This window comes from Macrobrachium nipponense, chromosome 33, assembly GCF_015104395.2.
Source record: "Macrobrachium nipponense isolate FS-2020 chromosome 33, ASM1510439v2, whole genome shotgun sequence".
NCBI classification, from domain to species: domain Eukaryota; kingdom Metazoa; phylum Arthropoda; class Malacostraca; order Decapoda; family Palaemonidae; genus Macrobrachium; species Macrobrachium nipponense.
In genome coordinates, this window is record NC_087219.1 from 47974808 (window position 1) to 47994013 (window position 19206).

The window sequence follows — 19206 nt, forward strand, 5'->3', positions numbered from 1 at the left end:
CATATAAATTGTAGTCAGATATACCTAAAAATAATGCAACACTAATTTAAGAACAATATATTCTTCAAATGAGATACACCGTGAAATATATTATGCGTTATTGGCTTTTCCCTCTTGGTAAATAATATTTTCACATCGTGAATTTCTGAATTATATACATGAAAATTCATGTTTAAAGCCATTTATAAAGAGTTACGATAACTCATGGAATGAATCAAACAATATACAAGATGGTAAAAATGATGTTATCTGACCTGTCTGTAGGGGAAGATACAGAGAGGGAGTAGGCTTACACTAATATGTCCATAGAAATGCACATTACTGGGCATTGTATCAAAGCAATATACTGATCATTACTAGGCCATGAACAGGAAGCTGACTGATATGGGCACTATTATTTTCAGGGACACAGTATCAGCTTCATTCATTAAATTATTTCAAGAGCTAATGTGCCCTTAAGGAAACCTAAAAGAACCTACGGTTTTGTTGTTTTGGCGATGTACGTTAGCCTACTGTAACCAAATGTAGTTGCGTGACAAACTCATCCTGTCAGTAGCTAATCTGAATACGATTGTTTTTCAAGGTTTGTTTGATAAGCTGTAGTAAAAAATTGCCTTTTTGAGGTGGATTCCGTTTTCATAAAACCTTCCAGATGTCCTCACCTGTTTAGTCCTCGTCATTCATTGTGTACAAGTATATAAAAAGTTTTGATTGAAAATTTTTTGCTTTTGATTTTTACTTTTCATACATTGTGTACAAACAAATAAAAAGTGATAATATAATTCAGTACTCAATATTTTTAGCAAGCCCTTACGTGAGTTTTGCTTAAAATTCATTCTGTAAAAAGAAAACCCCGATTATTTAATTTATTTATTATTCTTAGCAAACCTTTCGTACTTGTCATTCATTGTGTGCAAAGAATCAAAATGAGTATTTCATTAGTATGCAATACTTTTAGCAGAATTGCTGCGTAAATTTATTAGAACTGCGATATGCTCTAAAGTAAATATGGATGACACTTTTTATCCAACTCTTTCAACAGAAAATTTTATGCAAATACTCAAAATGTATTAATTAAAGCCAGGGTGGACAATAAGATGGAAGAAAGAGAATATGAACAGATGTAACAGTAAAATGAATGAAAGTAATCGCAGCTAGGCGCCGAAGGGACGCTGGAAGAACCTACATTGCACCTACTGAGGTGTACTGACTGCGCTAATCACCCGCCCCACCCCCCACCCCTCCCCTACGGGGTGCATAAATTTGTCATCGAAACTGTATCCTCCACATTTCTTTTAAGCATAAGGCAATTATTATTTTAGTTCTGTGCATAATACCTTTTTATAGCCGGAAACAACAAGCAGTGACGCCTGAAAAACGTTCCATGTTCCATGCTTTTAGAATCGTCACCTTCAAAGTCGAATATTCTTGATGGGAGTCGAAGTGCCGCGAAGTTCTTGGCCTCCTGTCTGTAGTCTGTAGTGCTAATTACAAGTCATATACCATCATTTTTACCATACCATAAATTTTATCATCTTGTATATTTTATATTCATGCCATGTGTTATTGCAACTCTTTCTATATGGCATTAAACACGCATTTTCAAGGATATAATTTAGTAACTCACAATGAAAATATTATTTATGCAGTAAATATCGACTTTGCGAGCAGGAATTAAGAGGCACTGAGCACTATTACCAAGAGAGAGAAGCCAATAACGCTTAATATATTTCAGGGTGTATCTCATTTGAAGAATATATTGTTAATTGAATTAGTGTTGCATTATGTTTATATATCTCTGACTAAAATGCATAGGTCATACAAGCCGTAAATTGTGAAATGGGAAAGTTTTTCTTCGGCATTGTGACTGGCAGTAATGGCTATGAGACCGAGTGTAGCTTAAAGGCGTGGCTTGTGACGTCATGGTCAGCTCAACGCGCTTTGATTGGTCCTAATTTTCCCCATCCCTAAACTCTTCCAGACTTGGGAAATATGCGGACGGGACCACAGTCTTTACCAAATACTAGACCCCTTGTTGGAAGCACTGTACTTGCCTTTATTCTCCGACTACAACACTAGATTCGCAAGTCCACACATGCGCCCATGGCTGTCTTGAGTTGCCACCGTAACAAATATTCGTAGTTTTACCTCTAGATTGTTGTGCTATTTGGAATGGGTTAGTTGCCAGAATTTTTGTTAGTAAGTTATTTATTGTTTGTTTGTTTGTATAGTGTTTTTACGTTGCATGGAACCAATGGTTATTCAGCAACGGGACCAACGGCTTTATATGACTTCTGAACCACGTCGAGAGTGAACTTCTTTCACCAGAAATACACATCCCTTACCCCTCAGTGGAATGCCCGAGAATCGAACTCGCGGCCACCGAAGTGGCAGTCCAAGACCATACCGATCACGTAACTGAGGCGCATGTAAGATGTTTAGGAGCACGGATAGCTTAGCTTAAGTGACTAGTCGGTATTTCACCCAGGGTGAACTGGGAGCCTCTAATGTATATACGTAGTCAGTCTTTTGGCTCCATCCAAAAATAACAATGTGCAATTTTGGAACATGTAAAGTTTGGTAGTAATAGTTTGCGCTTCTAAAGTCAGCTAAATATGCTGTTGATAAAAAATAAGGTCAAATTCTTTGGTGTAATCTTAATTCCTTAAGGGCAAACATTTTACCAAACATGCCGCTTTCAGTAATCAGGCATTTGGACAGTAAAACGTGAATTTCATGGCAAATTTATGATCTTCACAAAATTCTGAATTGCCTTTGGGGCACATGAACTCCGTAAACAGTTGCAATATAAATATTAAAAAGTGATGTCAATGACTTTTGTAAAAATTAATAAATAATAAATAAAATCACTCAAATGATATGTTTAGTCGAGGGCAACTTTTCCTAACTATTATTTAGTCAATCTTAAAATGGACATTATTGTCACTGTTTCACGAGCAAGATTAGTACCAGACGGCAATATACTAGGTGGTGAAAAGAATTTTGCAGTATACTCGGTAGTTAAGGACCTCTCTTCTGTTATCTGGGTGGTAGTTTTGTTTGTTTGTATGGCGTTTTTACGTTGCATGGAACCAGTGGTTATTCAGCAACAGGACCAACGGCTATACGTGACTTCCGAACCACATCGAGAGTGAACTTATATCACCAGAAATACACATCTCTCACTCCTCAATGGAATGGCCGAGAATCGAACCCGCGACCACCGAGGTGGGACGCCAACACCATACCAACCACGCCACTGATGCGCTTATCGGTGGTAGTACCTTGATTCCTCCATAACAATAATACAGAAACTGTTCCTCACGTCCCAATTGTAGTATTTCGTAAGGTCTTAAGAACTATGCCTATTATTCTCACAGGCAGACGAAATTTGAAATAAACGGAGTGTTGCATACAGCATTTCTACCAGATTATGAGTACTTCAGTTGCACTTAAATAAAAAGTCGTGGTAAGCCGTAGAACAATGGCGTTGGCACTAAATTTTGAAGGTAGTTAAGAATTCTGCAAACATCGTATTTTTCTAAATGCCTGTCTATAATCATGTTAAATAATAGTTAACAGTTCATTTCTAGGTTAATATTTTTGGTAGAATGTACTATTAACTCCAAGGGAATGGAAAGAAAAATACGACAGTAAATTTAGTCTTTGATAAACGTGCGTCGAGCTAACTCTGACACCTAAAACTGATATCATTAAACGTCGCCAGATCAAATTTTCCCTTTTTAGTTTATATGTGACATAAATTGTCCACTTTACACATCGTATATTACTGAAGTCCCTCTCTTGCAGTCTTTTGATAATTTCTGAAAAAAAATATTCCTTCTCGCTGTATCCTCTGTACTTGAGTTATTATAAAAAGCGAGCTTTCAAGACCAAGGGGATAGCTGTGGTCGACTTCATTCATACTTCTTCGATCTCATATCCATACAGGAAAAGGTTAAAAACCACAAAGCAAATTATGCACATTTTATGTACAAAGTCCTTCTCATTATGTCTCTAAATTGACGCACAGCTACAAAACGTATGCAAAACATGACCAGAGTGATAATCATGATTACAAAAGTGTTAAAATAAATCAGAATTAAAAAATAAGTTTTCAGGAATGTTTCAGACATGAAATGAAAAGAAACAGCAAAGGCACAACCACGATACAGGTATGAACACAACATACGCAAAAAAGCATGATCTAATTACAAAGACAAAATAGATAATTTGATTGTTCTCACTGACATGGTAAATTAATTTCATACACATTTGAAGGTGAATGTTTCAAAATGTATAATAATTTCCAATACTATAAACAACATTTACATATTTGAAGTATTGAACACAGCACAATTCTTTTCATAAGTCTCACTACACCACTAAAATTTTAGGAAGGATTTTATATATAAAAAGAGGAGCTTTTTATATATAAAAACAGACCAATTCTTTTTCATAAGTCCCATCAAACCACTAAAATTTTTGGAAGGAGTTTATTACATATAAAAAGGAAAGCTTGGTTTACAACCATCAAACACCAAATCCTACAAGCTACTAACAGCTATATAGTCAAAGAGTCATTTATGAAAATAATAAACTAAATCATACTGCACACATCCCCTAAATCACATTTTGTCAGCGGTTATGCAGTTACACATATACTACTGATGGACATGACATAAACTTACAATTATCCTGAATCCTTTATCATTTTAAAATCAGCATTCGATGCTGCATTATAAAAATTGTTTTTCCATATCACTTTTGAAGACTTTGGTGTATATCTCCAAAAGGTTTGGCAGAGTTCCTCATAAGCCGCAAAGCAATATCATACCTACTTTGGTGTACGTATTTCTCTCAGTAATACATGTAGGTTACTATTTGACTTGAGAACTCAAAAAAAAACGGAGGTCCTACTACATACAAACTAATATCACATAAGCGAGATTTGGCATTATGGAGGACTAAACTTTGATTTCATCACAATGGACATACTGTCCTTCCCTCTTTGCCATACTTGCCATACGTATGAGGTTAATTCTGTTCAATTTGTAACTACTATTGATTAAATTCATCTCTTCTCGGTCCAGTCTTCGTGTTCAAAGACCCACTTCTGGCTTTTCGTGTAAGTGTCACACTTTTGGAGAGATAACGTCTCCGGGTTAGCTCTCGATGGCAGATCGAGGCAAAGTCCAGACATGATGTGCCGTAGGTGCTGCGTATCCTCTTCGTAGGTCCACCGCTGACGCTCGAACTCGTTGCAGGCCATAATGCGCACCTGGGGTTCCTTCGAAGCGTCTGCATCTGGGGCATCAAGACACACGCTTTCGTCCGTCATGATGTAACCTACAAAAAGTTGCATTTCATAATAAAGGAGAAGCAATACCAAAGCCCTCACAGTAAGAGTAACTTTACACCAGATTGGTTGGAGTGGTTGGAGAAGTAGAGAGAACTGTTCTCTCATTATATCAAAAATATTATTTGTATAGCAAAATACTGCATATCAATTAAAAGCTGACTGCATAAAACGTTGGAAAATTCCCAACCAACAATTAAAAAATGGTGAGGCAAAACATCGACTATATTGCATTACGTACAAAGTATTATAGAATAAATTTATAAAAATGATGAGAAAAATGTCAATACATGCTCCATTCTTCCTAAGGGTTATAATAAATTAAAACAGAATTAATAAAGTTTTACATCATACACTTCCAATAAAATAATATGAAATGACACAAACTAATCACGAACATCGTGATAAAATCTAATAACTTCGAGTCAAAGGAAGCATAAAGAAAAGTCAGCGGTAATAAAAATTTTTTTAATCAAAGCTGTTCCACTTTGCGTGATTTGCCAAACCATTATTAGAAAATGAATATCACGAATAAAAAAATGCACACCATTTAAAAATTTAAGTTAAAATGCGCGGTTTAGCGATACTGATTCATGGATGACTTTTATACAGAAATTAATGATAGATTGGAGTATTTCTCTTCTTGGACCTACTGCTATTAAATTTGCTGGATGTAAAAAGTTATTCTACGTAGGACAGGTTTCCATTTTCATGGGAGAAACATTTAAGTACGGCTTCAACATGATTTCACGTCTAAAAATAGAGCACACGATGAAACTTTTCTGTTTCTAAGCCCTAAGTGCAAATCGCTTTCAAGTTCTTTCCCACATAATACAATTTTTTGTAAGGAATCGGCAATTTGTAATTTTACTCTTGGAAAAATGTTTAAATCCATAAAATTGAAAGAGTGGATTACTGAAAAAACTTGATGGATTGATTTCATTGTCTTTAAAAAATCTGAGATGGACACGAATTAGAAACAGGGGCCGGGGAATGAACTGAATCTTAAAATGAGCTTGCCTGAAATTTAGCTTGGATAAGTGAAAAAGCTCATTCCATGGGATCTTCACTTGGTCTCACAAATTTACTTTCCCAAGCAGAGTCAGATCACAAGACTTATCTTTAGAAAAACGAGGAAAACCGAGTTCTGAGGTGAATGGAATAAAAAAAGAATGAGAAAACCGGCATTCTAAAATTAAAAAAAATAATTCCGTAGCCTTACAAGAAAGATCGGACTATCTCCCTGGAAGCCAGCATTCTCTGTGGAGCACTCAGACCAACATGTCTTATGACCAGTAATTACTCAACTAAAGTGCATGATAATGATCGCTACTTATTAAACGAATGAAATGGACAATCAAAGGAATAAGATTACAGTTTAAACACTTCAAATTGACTAAGATATTGTTCACTTTCCTAATAAAAACAATATCTTAGTAACTTCTATTTCTGTGGGTCAGAGATCGGATGAAATAAAGCAAAATGTTCAAAACGCAAGACAGAATTAGCTGAAAAGGGGGTTTCAAACTCTCAAAAGAATGAGATTTACAATTCATCTTTCAAACGAGACCATTTCCAGTGAATAGCAATTAGTACAGTGAGATTTAATATATTGGCTATGAAAATTTATAACAACATACTCAAAATTATGTTAAAATCATCACATGAGTACTTCAAGGAGTCCAGTTCACAGTGAAAAAAACTGGTTCTTGCCCACTCCCTAGAGTAAAATAATATTTCTGGTTTCCAAAATAAAATCAACTACAGCTTCTGGGGGCAAAACCACGTATTTTTATTTCCTTTTTCTTTAAGCTTAAGTGAAATAAGGCCATAGAATTACAACCATTTCTACCTTGCGAAAAAGAAGAAAAAAGAATATGCTTACCTTTTTTACTGAAGACAAAAGTTTGAGGAAGGTAAGTTTCTATGACACAATCTCTCAAGACCGTCGTTCCTGTGGGCTGACTAGCTCCTCCAACTCCTACAGGCTTCTGTAGACAACGTCCTTGGTACGTATTACGGATCTGTTGAAAAGAAGGAAATCCTATTGTTAGCAGCTGCCTATAAGCATTAATTTTCTATGGAAAGAGTTTATTTCTATTTAATGAAATGGGTAAGACCCATATTATCAATATACGCGGCACATAAAAGTTTATATGTCATTACTTTAAGTATTTATAACAGCACATTCTTGAATGACTAATTCCCTTCCAATACTTAATATGCAATTCATTGTGATAGGGGCAGGTACACCTTACATTTAATTTCCCTTCAAATAAAAAAAAATTATAAACTCATTCGTCCACATGAGCTTTACTCCTGGGAAAAGGACCCAGCCAAATTAACTTAAGAGTTGTAAGAAGGTAGGTTTCACTGTGCTTGCCCAGACGGCAACTTAATATCTGCCCCGACATCCGTCATCTGTTTCAACCCAGACTTCGTAAATCCTCCAAACACTGATCCCAACTATTTAGTAGCGGAGAGGTCGCACGGAGGACAGCAGCAAGATTAACTTCTGGGAACATCTCCCTCCAAGGACCTCCAATTGACGAAAAAGATCGAGCCTACTGACGCAAATGGGTGAACCACACAGGCGGCAGAAGTAGAAAAGGCTGATGAGACTGAGGCACCCAAGGAGAGGCAGGGAAAGTTGGAAGCAGGGTCGCCTCTCAATAACACAAAGTGGGGGGGGGGGGGGGGGGGGGGGGGGTTATTGAAACATGGCAAACATCCACCATAGATTTATCAAAACCTTTTGTTTCCCTAAGGCCCTAATACGATAACTGCAGAGTGGAGCAGGATGAACTGGACCTAGCGGGGCACTCATCCCAACATCATCATAACCACCAGCATGCAGAAAAACGAGCCAGTATAGAGAACCAGACCCAGCCAAGAGGGAGGAAAGGGCTCAAGATTCCAAGGCTTAACTACTACAAAAGGCAAACTAACAACAAAAAGAGACTTGACCTGACCGCCATACTCCTTCAGAACAAAATTTCATTTCAGAGCGAAGCGTTAGTCTAACGCAACAGACCAGTGATTGATCAATGGACGAGGGGAGCGGAGGTAGCCAAAGGAAGACCCCGTGGAGAAGGAGAGAGAGCAAGTCTAAAGAAAGTTCCCGCGGACTCTCTCCGACACCATCTGGGAGGAAAACTCCCCGTCGACAAGCAAAAGTTATTCTTACTGCTGCTATTACGCAGTCTGATTCAGGGATCGAAAACTAGTCCAATCAGGAAAAGGGAGAAGGCCCCGCACAGGGAACAGCAGATGAGGATACTGAACCTCGTTGCCAATGGTGACAGAAGCTCATAGGGAGAGGGAGGCCTCTGAGTGAACTCGGGACCAGAAAGGAAGGAGGCCTCAGGCAGAAACAATTTTCATAGAAAGGGGAGACGGCACCAGGATGCAAACTCTTCCTTGGATAAGAATCGAGACTCAGAAGAGGATATTGTGCCACTGAAGAGGAAAAGGCCAGAAGCAACACACACGTTACCTAAACCTGAGGGGGAAGGTAAATCCTCACACAAAGACCCTACAGAAGGCGAACTGCAAAACCCTTAACTAATCTATCTTGTTAATCTTGTTAAAGAAGACGTAGAGGCACGATTAAGACAGAAATAAATTAATACAAAGACAGAAAAGGGCGCAAGATAACCATTATCAGAACAAAAACAAAAATCGATACACAAAAAGAATATTTCACTGTGAACATGTAAAACGAATATTCGCTTAAAAGCTAAGCTTTATAGAACAGTATGCATAAATAATGATAACATTCTTTCCAAAAGATCAGCAGAATCAGGGGAAGATCAACCATGAAAAAAAAAAAAAATCACACGGCCTAAGAAATCACTTTAAAACAGATATGAATGCCAAGACAGCAACAGATAACGGTTACCGTAGACAAAACAAAATTCAAAACCCGATGGTCGTCTGTAAAAGCGTAAAAAAAGTAACTGGGACTAAGCAAAACAACTTTTCACTGAAAATCCAACCTACAGTTCAGTACCATAAATAAACGTGCCAATTACTAACCTTAAAACGACATTAACTGAATACTAGAGACAAGAAAATGTTAAAAATGGCTAAGCAAAGGCAAAACTTAATCCGTATAAACCAAGTCAGGATTCAAAATGAGTGGAAAAGAGCCGTGAACAACAATAGAAACCAAGGAGCAAGAAGAGGAAGGACTAATCAAAGATGTGCTTTAGCCCCTCTAAGGGGGAGGTGAAAATATACACAAATGGACTACTTCAAAAAAATTGAACATGGAAAAACAAACTAAAGTAACGTAAAAAAAAAAAAAAAAAAAAAAAAAAAGACACTTCACGATAACTGTAAAAGGACTCGTTGTACATTCTGAGAGCTGTACAGAATGCGAGATGTTCCCTTTGAACTTGGTGGTGGGCTGGTGAGTTGGAGGTTAGGCTTGCATCGTGGACTTTTCTTCTTTAAACTCCTTAATTAGGCGTAACTGGGTCGGTTAACACGGATTAAAGCTAATTATGACATACTTGTTTTAATGTTTTGAATAAATAAAAAAAGGAATATACTGTTAATGCTTGGAAAACTTAGATTACCCAAGTACACAACAACATGACATATTTTCGTATCTATTTATGAATGACAACAGAATACTGGTAGTTTTAGTTTGATTTCCTCTCGTCATTCAATATTTACAATCCGTAGTAGAACGTTTCCGAGTAAAATACCTTTATCTTTCGTCATTCTCAACTACAAAAATTAAATTCATTCCAGAGGTCATAAGGTTTGCTGCTATCACTTCTACATCACAGACCTTACATTATGCTTCACCAGCCACTAAATGGAAGTGTTAGTTTTCATCGAAAAACTCTAAAACATTTCCAGGTGAAGCAAAGTTCCAATGGAACTTTAAAACAGTGTCTTCTAAGAAGTGATGCACCTGAAATTTACCATGCAATCCTAACAATGTCTGAATACGACAAAGGTCTAATGGACTTCCTACCTTTCCAAAGAACCTTGATTTACTGGGGAAGAAGTTTTCGGGCCAGATGTTGTCCAGGTACCACTGGAAGCCATGACACTGAAGTCGTTTCCTCAACAGCAGTCTGTCCTTGACGGTGACGTCATCTCTGACACGAGCAGCCTCTGTTGTAGAATATAGAATAGAACAGGATATGCAATTTAGGCACAAGGCTAAGCGCTGGGACCTATGAAGTCATTCAGAGGTGAAATGAAAATTGTGAGAACAAGGTACAGAGCTGAAACAGGAGGAAAACCTCGCAGTCGCATCACGAAATAATGGTTAGAAGAGGGTAGAAAGTAAGATGGAAGAAAGAATAGGAAAGGAGGTACAGTAAAAGGAGCGAAATGGGTTGCAGCTAGGGGCCAAAGGGGCGCTGCAAAGAACGTTAGGTAATGCCCACAGTGCACCGCGCATGAGGTGCACTAAAGTTCTTACCTCCTGCGGCGGTTGTAGGATATGAACATCGTAAGGGAACTCTGTTTTTAGCTTTAGCAAAGACTGACCCTAATGAACGTCGTGACTCCGAAATATACTTTTAATAGCTGCTTCCCTGAAGATACTATAATATCCAGCATACCTAGATATCAATCGGTTAATTATTGAACTTAATAAGAGTGTTACTGAAACTTTCTATATCTTCTGTTATTCTTATAAGAAAAGCTTACATAGCTGACCTCTAATGCAAACCTTCACAAGACTTTTCCAGATTTTTTGGGGACTGTAACAATAAGATGAAAGGGGAACTTACATTAAGAATTGTGAATAAATGTTCACATACCCACGCATAATTTTACAGTATGGCAAAACAATAATAAAAAAGTCTTCAACTATTTTATAAGTATTCATTTCGGTATTTCTTATTCATAAAAATCTATTATCATTATTTTGCTAAGCATTATAAATGATCTCCTACCATTGGATGGATGAAGAAATAGAAAATATACTACCGGCATCGCCACAATCATACTTTAGGTGCCTAAATTGTGGGTGAACCTCCTGCAAAGAATACTTCCATAATGCTAATCTATTCTACATATGCCTTCACAGAATGTTCACCAGCAGGGCACCGAACATCATGACACCCTACACAAGAACCTCCACCTAACACTATCTAGGTCCACCTCTCCTCATCCTTAAATTATACTTTCGTTTCCCCAATCTATCGTTCTCCATCCTCTCCAACGACCAAATCATCTCAAAACATTCTCATCCAACCTATCACTTGAGCTGAGGTTATTTTTTTACCGCTTCTATGCCTCCATGTTTTTTTAAGTGTTCAAGTTTTTAAAACCGTTTGAATTACATAAAGAATTCATTTTAACAGATTTATTTCTTACATTTACATTCGTCATCCACATTTAATTTCCATTTCATTTCCATAAACAAGAATTGGTTCAACAATGAGGCTCCTTAGCAAACATTTTCACAAGGCTCCCGCCATTCTTGTCCATTCCACAGGATCTCTGTAACTGTCAACAATGTAATCCCTTCCTCTGATACCTATCTCTGCATTCAAATCTCCCATCTCAACCACTCTTTCATATTCTATAATCCCTACCAAGTATAAAGTAAAAAATATTCCTCGTCACACATCTTTTCCATTTCTGGCTCATATTCAGTCCGTATTACGACTACTTCGGCCACCACTCTCAGTCTCATCTTCGCACTAACATATTTTTGCACTCTTTCATCCACTCTTAGTCTCCCTTTTCATCCACTCTTAGTCTCCCAGACACTGCAAAAAACTACCTTTCCCAGCTCTACACCTTCAGCCTATATCCTAGAAACAATCAATCTTCGTTCTTCCCCTTTCCAGGAAATAAGGTCCTTTCACGTCAGTCAAACAAAGTGGCAACGCGTCCACTTTTCTCTAATCAAATCAACTACTTCACTGCGCATAAACATTTTAAACTCTCCAGCTTTTCACCAAAAAAAATTAATGAAAAACATCTCTATCTCTGACATATCCCTGTGAAAAAGACTATGAAAATATCTTATTTTTGAAAAAAATAAAAAATAGTGATCATGCATACCCTTGTTTATTTTGAAGTAGAACTCGGCCCATTCGTCTAGCCAAACGAGGGCGACGCGCGCCAGGTTACGATAGAGGACACCTCCGACGCCACCTTCCCCAGGGAACGTGTACGGAGAGCTCTTTCGGAAGACGTGGCCGACGTGGCTACAGGGTGCTATCTCGACGGATCCACCACACATCCACACCTTACAGATTGAAGCAACAAAATGGCACTGGGTGAACATTTACAATAACTTTATCACAACACAGCGCAGACGTTAGAGATCAATACAGATAGATGTCAATTATAAACACACTCTCAGTAGGTACTATACTGAAAACAATATTTGAAGTAAAGGTGATCAAAAAAATTTAACTGATAAATCTTGTTTGAATCGAAATCAAACTAAATGCCAAACACAATGTACTATAAGTATTCATTGTTTAAATACTCGTACATAGCAATAAGAGTTTCTATCCTACGTGTGATTTTCCACACTACTGTGTCATAATAAAAAGCTAACTATCACTGTCCGCAACTGTGTCATATACAAAAGACAAGTAACATGGCTTACTGCAAAGAAGCTTGAGTATACCTACTGGTAAATAAGAAAACGAGTGAAAATCAACTGATTTTTATGAATTAATAGATACACTATTTCCAAACCCTGTACGGGTACTATGTAAAGTTCCAAGTCTCCGTTTTTTTTTTTTTCAAGATAATGGTCCTGAAGAGTGGGACAGGCAACAGAAGAGTAACAGACAAAATATACTCACTATTCCAAACTGTATGAAATGTACCCAATGGTTAAAAAAAAAAAACCTTGAGGAAAAAATGTACCCAGCCGACATTTACCAAAAGACAAAATGAACATAAATTTACCAAATCTGTAAAGTGGACTTATTGTACATTACGGACACTATGCTTTGTCCAGTGGGTAAATTTTACACTGTATAATTGGTTCACTGGGTAAATGTTGTTCACTGGGTATGTCTGATAGTACTTAGAAAAAATTTTTCTTTTGGTACATTTTGTCTGTGAGGTACACTAACTAGTGCGTTTCTTGGCGGTGACCATTTAAAAAAAATAAAGATGAAAAAATAAAAAAAAATATTAAGGAAAACTTAACCTACTACTTATACAGGTTCAGAAATATCTACCTGTCCATATGAATCATTTATTTTGACTCGGTTTCTGATACATTAACAGATACACTCGTGTTTTGTCGGTAGCAAGCCACACTATCTGCTTCGTTTATTTTTTCTTATTAATGACCTGACCTCACACTTACAGATAGCACCATCTTTTGCAATGCTAATAAATTTCAACGTTGGGAGAATGTTTCAAATTCACGTTTTTTAACCGAGTTCCCTTTCCTCAAATACATTTCCATACAGGTTTGAATTTACATTTTCATAAAAGTGACGAGCCTATTAAAATATGCCTCATACATAATAAAAACAATTTGAAATTCAAAACATGTATGAATACCAATGCTGCTTTTTAATTGTTATATAAATATTAACTCACCCAGAATTCTGGTTTACACAGGCATAGTAAAATAAGGTATTTCCATTAATGGCCTCTCCTGTTTATCCAACAAGACTAATTGAACAGCTCAAATAAAGTAATAATAATAATAATAATAATAATAATAATAATAATAATAATAATAATAATAATAATAATAATAATAATAATAATAATATAATAATAATAATAATAATATGAAGTCTATAGTGCCACAAGACATAAAAAATGGCAGTTACCCGAAAAGACATTTCCAAGTTCTCCCCTCCCCAGACATCCATGTTCTTGTCGTAGGATCCCAGCTGGTAAAAATAATCCTTGTCGATACTGAAGAGTCCACCAGCCATGGCAGGGGTTCTGAAAACACATAAAATATATTAACAAGCTGTTTATCACCTTTTAAATCTTGGTAACGTATATTTTCTACACATACACGAACATTGCCTTTTGAAGGGGGGGAGGCTTCTAAACCTAGGTGTTACATTTTTTATCTATTCGGTAGTCTGGGATAAGGTTTCTAGGCCTATGTTCTCCATCCCCAGCTGAGACCCACTGCACTAGACCTATTGGACCTCCAACGTGTGTATTGCACTATTTTGGTTTTCTCCTCCTCTTCTTCTCTCCCTCCTAGTCTCTCTCTCTCTCTCTCTATCTCTCCTCTCTCTCTTCTCTCTCTCTATACTCTATCATATATCTATAGTATATATATATATATAATATAATATCTATATATATATATAAAGGGTGTCCATAAAGTCATTCCCTGATTAATAAAATTAATAGCTTTAAAATTATTGTGGATATGACTATACAACTTTCACATTCTGATGAGCAATTACTAAAGTTTCTTTTGTTTGCCTACAGATGCCACTGTGATCACTATCCGCCAGCTGAGTCAAGAATAGCAGAAATGGTGTCATTGCCCAGTGTGTGTTATGGTACCACGAAAGAAAATCACCTGTTGCAGTTCAACGCAAGTTCAGAAATGAATATTAACGAGATCCACCAGATATTAAAAGCATTAAAGACAGCTATAAAAAGTTCACAGAGACTGGAAGTGTTGAAAACCGTAAGAGAAGCGGTAGACCCAGTGTAAGTGATGCATCCACAACGTTCACCAGACATTACCCCTCTTGATTTTTTCTTATGGGATTACATCAACGATAAAGTGTACAGTACACCAGTACCTAATGATGAGACCTTAAAAGCAAGGGTAACAGCAGCCCTAGCAACGGAATTTCGCTTCGACGTACTCCGGGCAACAAAGGGGCACATGTTGAAATTTATTAGCAATGTAAAAAAACGACTTTAGTCATTGTTGTTGAAATTGAAGAAAACCTTTTCAATTGACTGTTCCAAAACTGATACGTAATCCACACCCCTTCCTCCTGTAAAAACCTACATAGTTTTTCCATATTAACCCTTCGATCATGTCTAACTTTCTCAAATTAAATCTTACCATACCTCTTCCTCGGCATACTTAGTAAAATGATGCCCAAAAATTCTCACAGTCTCTTTTATCCCCTTTGCGAAAAATGCAAAGGAATATTTACGCTTCTTACATATTCCTTTGGACCTTTGCACTCATCCCGGCAGACCTTTCACGCCATGAACAGGCACTCAGCCACACTTCCACAACCTTACTACACCGCAATTTAATAACATCATCCTCATCAGTCACTTCCACCACCGTTTTCAACCATGCACTATCCCCTTCCACTCTGGTATCATTCATCTCTGCCTCTTTTCTATGTTCTGCTTGTAAATACTTACTCCATTGACCAAGGCTTGCACCGACTTCAGACTGCATGTCTAACTATAGCAGTTTATATTCTGAGGAAATGTCTTCATTAACCTTTCTTCTTCATTTACTTTATCGCTGAACAACTCGTGACATCCTTGCTCCAATTCTCCCTTTTATTCTTATTATTACCCGAATTGTTTTTGTCTCTCATTTTCTTTTTGACTAGCCTATCCTTCTTCGTGTATACCCGCATATAATATTCTCTTCTGCCATGCAACTACACGTTTCAAAAAATAAAAATTTTCCTCCTTTAAACCCCTCTATTTCTTTATCCCAGCACTAGCTGTTTTTATTCACCATTTGCCCCGCCGTACCCACAAAAAACTTTGTTGGCTGTATGACGCAATCCTAGACTTACATACACTATTCTGGCCCATTTTCAAGCACTGCATTGCACTATGTTACTGCTTTTCTTATATAATCCACTTTTCATATCCGGCTACACTTTCGCCATTTAAACATTTGCCCTAATCATTACATTAAAACCCTTGCTCTTCCACCTAATATGTACTAGCTTATCATGTAACAATCTCTTTACCTACCATGACCTTTTCCTAAGCAGACTTAACTGATATTCCTACTTGGAACTGCGTCCTATTTTTTGCAATATAGTAGATCTTTCGAAACACATTTCCACAAGAAGCCAATTCCGTTTAATCAAGGAACTCTAGTTTAAATCAAAATATGCTGTTCTTCTCTCTCTGTTACTTTCCCCTAATTCTAAATCATCTAGTTCAACTACCTTACCTTTCATATTTTTCAAACCTCGCCAGACACCGACTTATTAAGTTATATGTTAGTTTAACCAGACCACTGAGCTGATGAACAGCTCTCCTAGGGCTGGCCCGAAGGATTAGATATTTTTACGTGGCTAAGAACCGATTGGTTACCTAGCAACGGGACCTACAGCTTATTGTATGATCCGAACCACATTATATCGAGAAATGAATTTCTAATCACCAGAAACAATTTCCTCTGATTCCTTCTTGGCAGAGCGGGGAATCGAACTCGGAACTACCCAATACAGACTTATTCATACCCATTCTTTCCCATTCCTGGACCACATATTCTTAATATTACATTCGAGTTTACCAACATGATCTTCAACACGATACATTTGTGTGTGTGTGTGAGAGAGAGAGAGAGAGAGAGAGAGAGAGAGAGAGAGAGAGAGAGAGAGAGAGAGAGAGAGAGAGATGCGAGTGTAATGCCTATCGGTAAAATGCCATTGCTTTTAAATGCTAGATGCATGTTTCTTTGACCTTTTGGGTATTTCCACTTTTTAAATGAATTTCATTTCCGGTCCTGTTGGGATGAAAATCCGCCTCAAGACTCGAAATATTAAAGAGCATAGCGCAGGAAATTCACGTGAAGATTCTAGATATGTAACGCTTAAACTTTAGAGCATTATAACGTCTGATTAACAATATTGCAGAACCTCACACACACATATATATATATACACACACACACACACATCTATATATATATATATATATATATATATATATATATATATATATATATATAGAAACTGGCCACAATGCCCTCTTAACTTCTCAAATTCTTTGATTTTTTTGTTTTGTTTTGGATACGCTTGTCACTACAAAGCCTTGAGCTCCAACTTCAAAAGAAATTTGAAGAAATCATGATGTCCGGCAGCGGGAAACGAAATCGCGATGCCATAACCACGACGAGGTCCCCTCGCCGTCCTACACACACACACACACACACACACAATCACTGACCCACAGATATCATTTTACAATCCAATTTGCTATACCGCAGAGTAACTTACTCCCAAGGGACATTCATTGATAAGTGCTTCGCCACCACTGGGTTCGAACTATCGCCTGGTTTGGCAAACAACGACGTACAGTGAGTGACCTTTGACCATTGATCGCTCAATGATCAAAGGTGTCTGCCTGGTTAAAAAAAAAGAAGAAAAAAGATGAACTATACCAGGCAAAAGTTCAAATCCCACCGGTGACGAAGCACTTATCAGTTATAATTTCCCTTGGATGGAAGATATTTCGAGGCGTAGTGGACTGGATATTAAACAATATTGGGGCTTATTATCTGTGAATATAAAAAAAATATCATGGTACATGTAAAAAAAAATCTCTCTCTCTCTCTCTCTCTCTCTGTATATATATATATATATATATATATATATATATATATATATATATATATATATATATATATATATATATATATATACATATATAAGTTCACCCTACGATCTCAGTCTTTGAGGTTGTGGTGCCAGAACGTACATCCATTGTATTTTCAACAAGTCTTCTTGGGATGAGGACGTTAACCCGACCCTTGCTCAAAGCCTTTTAGTTCTGTGGTCACCCTTCCAAGTACTGACCAGAACCACCGTTGCAATACTGGTGACTCACATCTCCAGTATCCACTACTGTTCACTGTAAAATATAAACTGTATTCTTTCAAACACAGGCTATACTTTTACCTGTATGCAAATCCTATCATAATATGATATGCACTCACACCTGTGCTTAAGTAAAAGACTAGGCCCACCGCCAATAACTGTGGAAACTGCTGCCTTGCAGTCTTACTTTTTAGTAAAAGGCTAGACCCACTGCCAATAGCTGTGAAAACTGCTGCCTTGCAGGTGGACTTTTTAGTAAAAGACTAGGCCCACCGCCAATAACGGTGGAAACTGCTGCCTTGCATGTGGACTTTTTAATCAAAGGCGAGGCCCACCGCCAATAACTGTGGTTGATGACAGCAAGGGCACGTGGTCGTAAAAGTCCCTTTGCCAAATAATAAACCATGCCTGATGCTGTAAGGAAAGGCGCCTCTGCAACCGACCCCTTAGTCTAGGGATAACTATGGGAAAGAAGAAGTTTACCTGTAAGCCTCAGTGACATCTTTCCTCCGTTCGTCGAGCTCTCTCTGGCCGAGCGTGTACCATCGGAAGTGGAGGTTCCAATTGAACGCGCCCCAGTGCAGCTCGAAGGACCTCACGTACTGGAAGGTGTCGTCGTGGATGATGTCGATTATGGGGCACACGACGCGAGTCCTGTCGCCCGCGATGCGCGACAGCAGGGGTTCCAGCCATCCTGCGTGTAACGGAATGAGGAGGTGAGATATCTTACCGCATATCCTACGAACTTATATGGAAGTGATTAAAGTCTTGAGGGAGATAAAATAAAGACCTAAGCATTCCTATAATGGCTGGAAGGGAAAGATTAAGTTTGCTGCTAATGTGAGACGAGGCGATGAAAGCATCTTATGGGAATGAAACAGGAAGATTACGGCTCCTTATGGGATTAAACCGAACGGGAAGATTAAAACGAGAAGATTAAGGCACCGTATGGGATCAACAAGAGGAGATTAAAGTACCCTATGGGATTAATACGAGGAAATGAAGTACCTCAGGGGATGAAAACGAGATAAAAACATCCTATGGATTAACGCGAGGAAATTAAAGTACCCCGTGGGATTCCGACGAGGA

The 19206-nt window shown here is 37.6% G+C and overlaps 1 protein-coding gene across 1 annotated transcript in view; it reads right to left on the reverse strand.

Annotated features, from left to right (window-relative positions):
• Positions 1-3973: 3973 nt before the first annotated feature.
• LOC135203160 (polypeptide N-acetylgalactosaminyltransferase 1-like) overlaps positions 3974-19206 on the reverse strand; it is a 318981-nt gene continuing 303748 nt past the window's right edge. The window contains exons 7-12 of the mRNA XM_064232844.1: positions 18601-18811; positions 14155-14272; positions 12404-12590; positions 10350-10492; positions 7245-7383; positions 3974-5349 (exon numbers count right to left, since the gene is read on the reverse strand). Of these exons, the coding sequence (XP_064088914.1) occupies positions 5075-5349; positions 7245-7383; positions 10350-10492; positions 12404-12590; positions 14155-14272; positions 18601-18811 (1073 nt within the window). The 3' untranslated portion in view covers positions 3974-5074. The remainder of the gene's footprint in view (positions 5350-7244; positions 7384-10349; positions 10493-12403; positions 12591-14154; positions 14273-18600; positions 18812-19206) is intronic.